Source organism: Trematomus bernacchii, unplaced genomic scaffold, assembly GCF_902827165.1.
Source record: "Trematomus bernacchii unplaced genomic scaffold, fTreBer1.1, whole genome shotgun sequence".
Classification (NCBI taxonomy): domain Eukaryota; kingdom Metazoa; phylum Chordata; class Actinopteri; order Perciformes; family Nototheniidae; genus Trematomus; species Trematomus bernacchii.
The window spans coordinates 14,782,709-14,794,125 of NW_022988050.1; the positions used below are offsets into that span (position 1 = coordinate 14,782,709).

At 40.8% G+C, this 11,417-nt stretch overlaps 1 protein-coding gene across 1 annotated transcript; it reads left to right on the top strand.

The window, feature by feature from the left end:
- Window positions 1-241: 241 nt before the first annotated feature.
- tubgcp2 (tubulin, gamma complex associated protein 2) lies at window positions 242-11,100 on the top strand. Its single transcript, XM_034118988.1, is given in 19 exon segments — window positions 242-318; window positions 671-831; window positions 1,267-1,395; window positions 1,659-1,835; window positions 2,214-2,373; window positions 2,544-2,751; window positions 2,838-3,037; window positions 3,613-3,641; window positions 3,643-3,803; window positions 4,162-4,307; window positions 4,397-4,577; window positions 4,861-5,041; window positions 8,249-8,421; window positions 8,602-8,730; window positions 8,803-8,923; window positions 9,063-9,206; window positions 9,721-9,837; window positions 9,974-10,137; window positions 10,638-11,100. Coding segments are annotated over 18 exon segments (2,646 nt in total). The 5' UTR covers window positions 242-318; window positions 671-681; the 3' UTR covers window positions 10,714-11,100.
- Window positions 11,101-11,417: the final 317 nt, after the last annotated feature.

The window sequence follows — 11,417 nt, forward strand, 5'->3', positions numbered from 1 at the left end:
AGAAAGGGACATATATTTCACAGTATATAGCTTAAAATTACACTTATATTTATATTTATGATAACATAATTTTCTCCATCATTGTAAATTAATTCCCTTTCTGTTCCCTTTTTTTGGGTATATTTTTCTTTATATTTATGTTCTATAAAAATAAGAAATAAAAGCATTGTTGTAGTATTCTTTTTTAACCTTTGGAGGGCAGTGTGGCGCCGTTCCCGCCCCTATTACAGCAGCAGAAGAAGAAGAAGAAGGATTTGACTGGTTGTGGGCGCGTTTGGTGCTTGTTTGCTGTTGTATTGAAACAGACACGGCTGACAGGTATAGTGCTTGTTGAGACTCTGGTTACACCTGTAATAAGGCTTATTATTACTGAGTAGCGTTGTTATTACAATTCAATGAATTATATATGTCATGCTTTATAAGCTAGCTACGCAGTTAGCATCCTAATGGTTTATTTTACCCGAGGCTGTCACCAAGCTAGCATCAAATAACTGTTGACTGTTAGCTCAGCATCACAGCTCGTAAGAGAAGATGGTGCACGCACGCATTTAAAATATCTGGTTGAGACTAAATCTGTTAAATTAAATAAGTTGGTCAGTAGGAGCCATCTCTATATGGGGCTAGTCTATTCTCTTTATTGTTTCATTTAATAAAGTGTGTGTTATTCCAGCTGACTAAGCCATGAGTGAGTTCAGGATCCACCATGATGTGAACGAGCTGCTGAGCCTGCTCCATGTCCGAGGAGGTGATGGAGCAGAGGGCTACATCGACCTGCTGCAGAAACACAGGACTCCCTATGTCAATACTACAGTGTCTTCTCACAGTGCTAAGGTGAGAGTTAACAGACATGCTTTAGTATAACTTCATAAGCAGGCAAAAGTCTTACAATGTGACAGACTTGACCATGAGCTCCCGAAAGTGATAAGGTGGCATGAAAGGATGATATTAAGAACTTGTGCAGGCCTCATTGGCCAACAAAATGTTTTTTTAATCAAATGTTTCTGCATCAACTGCAGTTTGCACTTTGTTGAGTTCATGCTTGTGTCGCAACTTATGAAGATGGATACATAAATATGAATGACTGAGACATCTCTTTGCATGTGCTATTCATGTTTATTGTTTAAAATACATGGCTGGATCTGGATGAACAATGGCATAATTGTAGTCTATAACATAAATACATCTTTCTGTCGAAGGAACCACAACAATTTTGAAATGTGTTGCTAATTGTGAATATATTCCTATATTGTCTGTTATCATTTTCAGGTAAAATTAGCTGAGTTTTCTAAAACCCCCGAGGACTTCTTGAGGAAGTACGAGGAGCTCAAGTCCAAAAATGTTCGAAACCTCGACCCTCTTGTCTACCTGCTGTCCAAACTCTGTGAGGATAAAGAGGTAACACATTGTTTACAAGCAGCTTATTATCTGTTTTTCTTTGTTTATTACATCCGATAAACTTACTTCACACTTTGGTTTAATGGATTTTAGGTGATCACGATGTAAAGAATGAATCCTATTTTTGATATGGTCAAATATATATATATCATTCCTCTCTCAACAATGGGAGTAGTGTCAACAGAGATAAACCTCCGTTTGACCTCATTTGTTAAGCTTTCTTATCACAGTGTCTCACAGCTATGTCATGATATTCTCCGTAGACCCTCCAGTTTCTGCAGCAAAATGCCAAAGAGAGGTCAGAGTCATCCACAAACACCACGACAACCACGACCACCAGCTACAGTCTGCCTCAGACCAGCACCAAGATGTCCATGCAGGAGCTGGACGAGCTGCGGAAGAAGCTCGGCAACGTGACGGCCAGCTCCAACGCTCCACTGGTGAGCAATTATAACTCAGATGCATCAGATCTGAGGTTAGGTTAGCCCAAGACAATGTAGAATAGGCCATTCAGATGAAGTCAACCTGGATGGAAATGATTTCTCTTGGAGGGTTTAGTGGGTTTAGTGATGTTAGGGGTTCAATTATTTTCAATCCCATCTAGAGGTATATGCGTGCTTTTCTTCCTCTACCTCAACAGAGTCAACAACCTACTCTTTTACGACACACTTGCTGTTTAGGCCATTATTAAGGTCCCATCAGGACTCAAAGCCTATGACAAGAGAGTCAATCATAACAATACTAGGTTAAAATGACATTTTGCCTTTTTATCGGCTCTTAATTAATCCGCCTCTCTTTGTCATTTGTGTTTTCTGTAGCCTGCTGAAGTCACACGGAAGATGCTGAGGGACAAACACAACAAGAAGAACCCCACCCTGCCCAACCCTGTGTTTCCTAACTGGGTGTACGACCGTCCTGCTCTCCTCGGAGACTTCATCACCAGCTCCGGCCCCACAGGAGATCCAGCTGTGGCCATCGGTAAGCCAACACATTGGAAATGAATTTCTGCTCCGTGCAGTCTGCAGCCCGACACTAGCTCATTATCCACCTGACTGGATCATCATCGACCTGAAATGAGTTGTGTTCTACTTCAAAATACTGTATTTGTTGTTGTTGTTGGTGTTTATACCTGGGTTTTCTGCGCTCAGGTACGATGCCCCTGCCTGCTCAGGAACAAGCTCTGGTGGAGGATCTGCTGTTTGTCCTGGTTGGTGTTGATGGGCGGGACATCACAGCTCAGCCTGTCCTGGGGAGGCAGAACCGCTCCTTCATCGTGGATTCAACGCTGGACATGTCCATCAAAGAACTGGTTAACAGAATATTACCAGTTGCGTCGTATTACTCCACTATAACACGGTAAGAATATAAATATGTCAGTTGTTCATATACATTTATAATCTGAGGATACATTATCAGATGGTTCTGTTGTGTTCATCCTTCAGCTTCATTGAGGAGAAGTCGTCCTTTGAGTACGGCCAGGTGAACCACGCGCTGACGGCGGCCATGAGGACCCTGATGAAGGAGTACCTGATCCTGGTCACTCAGCTGGAGCACCTGCAGCGGCAGGGCCTGCTGTCCCTGCAGAAGCTCTGGTTCTACATCCAGCCCACCATGAGGACCATGGAGATACTGGCCTCCATCGGTGAGACTGATCAAAATGTTTGTCTTTGATTGGGGCAGTGTTCATTTTAATAATGAAAACTACGACTAAATATGTTTTGCTAACGTTTATTTAAGTAATATTGTTGACAAAAAAGACAAGATTAAATGTAGTTTAAAAACAAAATATGTATTTGTCTGGCCTGACTAAAACAAAACTAAAATAGTCATGTTTTTTTTTTATCCAGATCCAACTAAAATACCCAGACTTTTAGTCAACTAAAACTTAGCAACCAGAATGTAGTTAACAAAATATGATAAAAACTAACAAGGACATTTGACAAAGGACTAAGAAGGAATAAATCAAAAATACCTGACAAAAGTAACTCTAATTCAGTGTGACCCAGCAGTTTGAGCTCAGCTGTTGATGTCAACATTTCATCCCTAAACAATACAAGTTAAAACTAATAACGTGTGTTATACCCTGGGGTGATTCTTTACTGTTTGAAGATAGAATTGGTTAGGAAATGTTTTTGTTATTTCCTATAGATAACTGCACTAATCAAACCGGTACCTTTTTTAAAATATGAAATCGTTTTTCTTCCACTCATTTCACAGCTTCCTCGGTGGACAAAGGGGAGTGTATGGGGGGGGGCGACACTGAGCCTCCTCCACGACCGAACCTTCAACTACACCGGGGACAGCCAGGCTCAGGAGCTGTGCCTCTACCTCACTAAAGCAGCCAGCGTGCCCTACTTTGAAATACTGGAGAAGTGGACCTACAGGGGCATCATCAAGGATCCATACAGGTACAGTTTACACTGATGCTCAAAAATAACAGATTACACTTGTATTTTACGACGGGTATTAGGACCATTGTTGTTGAGAGTCAAGAGGGGGGGTAAAATGATTTGAAAAAAATCTGAATTTTCAATGTAAAACTTTTCCAAGAAAGAACTCTGACGATGAAGTTCCTTCAACAATTATGGGTAAAAAGATTACACCATTTTCTTGATTAAAGAGTATATTTGTCATTTTAAGCTCGTAAAGTCCCTCTGCCAGTCCCATAAAACATATTTGTTTTACCCTACAGTGGCCCCTCTATCATAGTATCTACTCCGTGTTTCAATCTGATTTACTTCTATTGTCTATATTTCCCCCCCACAGTGAGTTCATGGTGGAGGAGCACGAGCTGCAGAAAGAGAAGATTCAGGAGGACTACAACGACAAGTACTGGGATCAGAGATACACCATTGTACAACATCGCATTCCTTCCTTTCTACAGAAAATGGCAGACAAGATATTAAGCACAGGTAAAAAACAAACTAACAAACAAATGTAAAACAGTAAAAAAACCCTCTCTTAAACAAGATATTGATTTTCTTTCTCTGTCATCTTGTAGGGAAATACCTGAATGTGGTGCGGGAGTGCGGCCGCGATGTGACGTGTCCTGATGCTAAGGAGGTGCTGTACACCCTGAAGGAGAGGGCCTATGTGGAGCAGATAGAGAAAGCTTACAACTACGCCAGCAAGGTCCTGCTGGACTTCCTCATGGAGGAGAAGGAGCTGGTGTTACGCCTCAGGTAGATGCTGAGTGGTATTTGGAACCAAGGGAGATAAGAGATAGTATTCAGTCTTTCAAAAGCCCTAGTGTCCTTTATGGAAGCATCTGCATTTATTTCTAATAATAATAACTATCCATTAAATATAAGTCTCCTTCAACCCCACGCTTTCCTCTCCCTTACTGACAACATATATCATTAAAGACAGTCATTTCATCTGATAACCATTAAGTCTTGCCTACAAGCTTTTGGATGTAGTGATTCACTGATATTCCTTTAAAACTCGATGTGTCTGTGTCATTAGATCCATCAAGCACTACTTCTTGATGGACAAAGGGGATTTCTTCGTGCACTTCATGGACCTGACAGAGGAGGAGCTGAAGAAGCCAGTGGACGACATTGTCCCCCCCCGACTGGAAGCCCTGCTGGAGCTGGCTCTGAGGATGAGCACCGCCAACACCGACCCCTTCAAAGACGACCTCAAGGTGGGTGCAAATAATCATACTGTAGTTCTGTGTCCAATGGAGCAGGCAGCGGTTTACATTTCTTTGAAGTAGTTGAAAAGCCTCACTACCTGCTCAGCAGCAAACATCAGACACAGTAAGAGACCAGCTGGTGAACTTAGTGGAGCATTTAGCAGCTAAAGAGCCACATATTTCCCCTCATTTAGTAGAGACCAATAACAGAGTTTAAAAAAAGAGAGATAATATTGGATTTATTGGATAAAATGCGAGTTGTCTTTAAGTCTTGTTTGTGCTACCCCCAAGTGGCAATAAGCAGTTATTGCATGTTTTTAAAGGGGACATATCAAGCCCAATTTTAGGTTTATACTTAATAGTCATATGTTTTGTTTCTATAAGAAAATGTTCACACATTTAATGTTTAAAAAACACACACTTTTGATGTTATTTGTTTGCATATACCTGTATCTGTCAAAAGTAGGAATAGCATGATATTTCCCCTTTATAGACACATGTATGCCTTAGCACAAAGTAACATGTACAGTGCATCCGGAAAGTATTCATACCCCTTCACTGTTTTTACATTTTGTTATGTTACAGCCTTATTTCAAAATTGATTAAATAGTTTTTTTCTCAACATTCCACACACAATACCCCATAATGACAAATAGAAAACGTTTTTAAATAATTTTTTGCAAACGTGTTAAAAATAATAAAATGTAATATCACATGTACATAAGTATTCACACCCTTTTCTATGACACTGAAAATTGAGCTCAGGCGCATCCCGTTACCACTGATCATCCTTGAAATGTTTCAATAACTTGACTGGAGTCCACCTGTAGTAAATTAAATAGATTGGACATGACTTGGAAAGGAACACACCTGTCTATATGAGGTCCCACAGTTGACAGTGCATATCAGAGCACAAACCAAGTCATGAGGTCCAGGGAATTGTCTGTAGACCTCAGAGACAGGATTGTATCAAGGCACAGATCTGGGGAAGGGTACAGAAAAATGTCTGCAGCATTGAACGTCCCAACGAGCACAGTGGTCTCCATCATTTGCAAATGGAAGATGTTTGAAACCACCACGGCTCTTCCTAAAGCTGGCCGCCCAAACCAAACTGAGCATCGGGGGAGAAGGGCCTTGGTCAGAGAGGTGACCAAGAACCTGATGGTCACTCAGACAGAGCTCCAGTGTTCCTCTGTGGAGATGGGAGAACCTTCCAGAAGGACAACCATCTGTGCAGCACTCCACCAATCAGGCCTTTATGGTAGAGTGGCCAGAAGGAAGCCACTCCTCAGCAAAAGGCACATGAAAGTAGGGCTGTGCGATTATGGCAAAAATCATAATCACGATTATTTTGGTCAATAATTGATATCACGATTATTAAATACGATTATTCATGACTTTGAAAACATCCATATATTGAACTTTTAAATACAAATAATAATTTGAACAGTATCTTTTTAACTGTTGATTTCCCTGAACGTATAATTCAACTGAAAAACCAATACAAAAATAAATAAAATAAATGATACATTTATATCTACATTTAAATAAATAATATCAAAATAATAAATACCAAAAAACAAGATCAACAAATATTTTGGAGCGCACTTCAACAAGCTACTAAACATATATAAATATGATAAATACAAATACATTTGATCAAATATGTTGCAGTGCACTGTCACAACCTAGCAAAGCAAAATAATCGTTTTTTTCGTAATTGTGGCAGGCCAAAATCGTAATTGCGATTAAAATACGATTAATTGCACAGCCCTACATGAAAGCCCCCATGGAGCACCTAGAGGACTCTCAGACCATGAGAAACCAAATTGTCTGGTCTGATGAAACCACAATGGATCTCTTTGGCCTGAATGCCAAGCATCATGTCTGGAGGAACCCAGGCACCGCTCATCACCTGGCCAACACCATCCCTACAGTGAAGCCTGGTGGTGGCAGCATCATGCTGTGGGGATGTGTTTCAGCAGCAGGAACTGGGAGACTAGTCAGGATCAAGGGACAGATGAATGCAGCAATGTACAGGGAGATCCTTGATGAAAACCTGCTCCAGAGCGCTCTGGACCTCAGACTGGGGCCAAGGTTCACCTTTCAACAGGACAATGACCCTAAGCACACAGCCACGATAACAAAGGAGTGGCTTCGAGACAAGTCTGTGAATGTCCTTGAGTGGCCCAGCCAGAGCCCAGACTTGAACCGGATTGAATATCTCTGGAGAGATCTGAAAATGGCTGTGCACCGACGCTCCCCATCCAAGCTGATGGAGCTTGAGACGATCTGCAAAGAAGAATGGGAGAAACTGCCCAAAGAAAGGTGTGCCAAGCGTGTAGCATCATGCTCAAGAAGACTTGAGGCTGTAATTGCTGCCAAAGGTGCTTCAACAAAGTATTGAGTTAAGGGTGTGAATACTTATGCACATGTGATATTTGAGTGTTTTATTTTTAATTCATTAGCAAAAATTATTTTAAAACTTTTGTAACTTTGTCATTATGGGGTATTGTGTGTAGAATGTTGAGAAAACAAATGAATTTAATCCATTTTGAAATATGGCTGTAACATAACAAAATGTGGAAAAAGTGAAGGGGTATGAATACTTTCCGGATGCACTGTAATTAAAAAACGTTCAGTAATTTAGGTGATACCTTGCTGTTTTCTTGCACTAGGTAAAAAACATGTACTATGGTTTTATGCAGTAAAAGCAGTATTGCAATGTTGACAGGCCAATATCGGGGGGCAAGCAAACACCACAACCACAATACAAATAATGTACATTTAATCTCAGTAGAGGATAGGCGGAACAATTGCCCCAAAGATTTGTACAAGTGCCAATTCAGCACTGCCAAACAATAACAGAGGAGAAATGAATACACATAGCCCGATATTATTCTGTATCATTGCAACCAGACTGGTTGCAGACTCAACTGGACAACTCTCTGCGCCCCATGGTCCTTCTCATTTAATGATTCAACAATAAACACATATTTAATTTGTTTGTTAAATGTAATTCAGAAAGCGGCTCAAATACACTTTATTAGCCACAACTATCTTGAAAACCCTCGACAAATGGAAAGAAAATGATAAGCTATAGGAATAACTGGAAACATAACTTGACAATCTATCCATTCCTTCATTATACCGTCACTAATGTAGTTAGTTCTCTTCACACTTCATAATGTTAAACTTCCTCTCTTCTCTCCACAGATTGACCTCATGCCTCATGACGTCATCACTCAGCTGCTGCGGGTGCTGGCCATTGAGACCAAACAGGAGAAGGCCATCATCAACGCAGAGCCCACCGAGGTGGGCCTCAGCGGCCTGGAGGCCTTCTCCTTCGACTACATCGTCAAGTGGCCCCTGTCACTCATCATCAACAGGTACTGAACTACTGAATTGATCTAATATCACAAATAAATTCACAAGTAAGTACTTAACAAAAATTAAGTAGACATATAAGGAATTCTTCTTTGTTTTTCCAGTATCCCAGATTGACAGGAATGTGTCCCTGGAAGCATATATGCAATTAAACACCCTTTGTACTTGTATGAATTTTCCAGGAAAGCCCTGACGAGGTACCAGATGTTGTTCAGACACATTTTTTACTGCAAACACGTCGAGAGGCTGCTGTGCAACGTGTGGATCTGCAACAAAGATTTCAAGCTGTACTCTTCACATTGTGCCAAATGGTGAGTTGATATAAAGTGAATTTATGTAAAAATCTCTACCAGAAAAATGTCCTCACACTGTTCATTCTGCAGGTTTGCTGCTGCCTTTGCCCTGCGACAGCGCATGCTCAACTTTGTGCAGAACATCCAGTACTACATGATGTTTGAGGTGATGGAGCCCACCTGGCACATCATGGAGAACAACCTGAAAACAGTGAGTGAAACCAGGTCCTCGCTGTTATCCTACTGTCAATGTTTTTTAGTCTAACAACATCACAGTTAGCTGACAGCCAGCTGATGGTTAGCTAACAGCTGGCATTTTTGTTGTTGTTCTAACCTCCTGTCTTCTGCAGGCGTCAAACATCGATGACGTGCTCTGCCATCACACCAGCTTCTTGGATAACTGCCTGAAAGACTGCATGCTGACTAACCCCGAGCTCCTGAGGATCTTCTCCAAACTCATGTCCGTCTGCGTCATGTTCACAAGCTGCATGCAGGTTTGTTGACAGGAGGATAAAGAGAAAATATTTCTGAATAGGGGGCGTTTCTCAATCTCGAGTAAAGCTGCTGCAGAGCCACTATTTCAAGCATACTACGTCATCGAGTGCCGCCGAAGGACTGTTCCAATGTCCAGCATACTTGGAATTCTACCGAGTCCGGCGTACTTCGTTTGGAGAAATTTCGAGGCTGCACATGAGTAGACTCCGCGGTCTTAAAATCCCCACAATGCTTTGCGCACGGACCAATTTCCCCAAATCTGTGGCGGAAAATGTAAGGCGGGGCCTCTCGCATGACGCACACCTGCACACTTGCTAGCCTGTTCCATTCTTCGTTTTCCGAATGCCAGGAATTGCCTCGCTTCTGAAGCAAGTGACTCGGAAGACATGTGCTACCAAGCAAGCGTACTCGCGATTGAGAAACACCCACAGTGTCTTCTTTCTGCTCCTGGAAAATACAACAATGAGGGGAAGATCCTGTTACTAAGATGTTTTTTCCTTTTGTATTTTAAAGCGGTTCACTCAGAGCAAGAGGTTGGAGCGCCTCTCTAAGGAGCAGGGGACTATGGATGGGCCTCCCACTGAGAGGGAACATGCTGAGGAGGCAGAGAAGAAGAGGCTGAACACAAAGGTATTTCCAATAGATCATCAAAAACATGACTCCAAAACATCAGAAATGTTCCATCCAAACCAGACAATATGAAATGACTGGTGTACAAAGATCTGCAGCTTCTGAGTTAAACGGTTGTGTTCTCTCCCTGCTTCAGTTATTATCTGAGCATGCAGACATCCTCCAGTCAGACGCAGGCTTTGAAACCAGCATCAGCAAGTTTGACAGCAACTTCAGCACGCTGCTGCTGGACCTGCTGGACAAGCTGAGCATCTACAGCACCAACGACTGCGAGCACAGCATGATCAGCATCATCTACAGGTACGTACAGTTTCAACTAAATGTCTTTTTGCACAATATAATGTGTTATAATACTTGATAAGGCCACTACCTGTTCCAAAGCGAACCAGTGTTTGCCTTTATTGTCTCGCCTTCAAAACATTTTATTTTTTTACGCTACGACAACATATTAAGGCCATTGTAGGTTAAACATTTTTTTCTGTGTACTGTACTAGTTTAGTATCCAGTGTTAATGACTTAATAATCTCACAGAATATTGTATTTTCGTCGTAATTTGCCACTTAAATATCACAGAATATTCAAGTTGTTTTCTCCTAAATTAAAAATGTTTTAATTTAGTTTTTTTGTAAATATTGCCCCACTCCTCAGACTTTTTTTAACCTACAATACCTCATACAGAGCTGTACCATTAATTTAAGTATGAACATTATTTCGTATAGACTGAGCTAGTGCAGATTATCCATTACAAAATGCATGTTTTAGCTAAATACTTTGCTAACTCAGCTCCTATGATTTCACAGGCTGGATTTCAATGGGTTCTACACCGAGCGGCTGGAGAAGATGGCCATAGAGCGGAGCCAGAAAGCTTCAGCGTAGCATGTTATGACTTTGTAACAAGCAGCAATATAAACGTCCTTTCCTCATGTGTGTCCACCACTCCCTGCTAATGCAGATAGTTACCATAAAGACAAAATAACTGATGCTTCAGTGTGTATATTATATATTATGTACTGAAGAAAATGTAGCGTTACATTCTAAGGCTTGCATCCTCATTTCAATGCTTCAAATTGTACATTTTAAGAAATGTTGAAACTGTACCGAAATGTCACTCTTAATGGGTAACTCATTGTACCTGTAAAATAAAAATGTATGTTTGTATTCATTAAAACAAGGCTTTACTGAATAAATGTAGACTCTTAACATCTGCCTAACACTGTAAATCCCACCATAAAGATTTATTTTCATGTTGTACTATATAAACTGTATTTGTATACTTTACACACAGTAGTACAGCGCTAAAGACGATAATAACCCTACAAGTATTTTTTTCTTTCCATAAATAGAGTTATTGTGACTCAGAAGGTGTCAATGGCTGCCAACTATTCAGCATCGTTACTGCTTCCGGTCCTTTTAGCCTTTTCGTTTCCATTAATTAATAGTTAAATATTAAGAATTTGCACTCCAAAAATACAATTTACCTTAAGAGTTGCATTTAAAGTTATTGTTAGCTATCTACATTAACTCACGTACTACCGTGTGCTTATATTGATTATCAGTAAAGTGCTTTTATTTTTCAAATA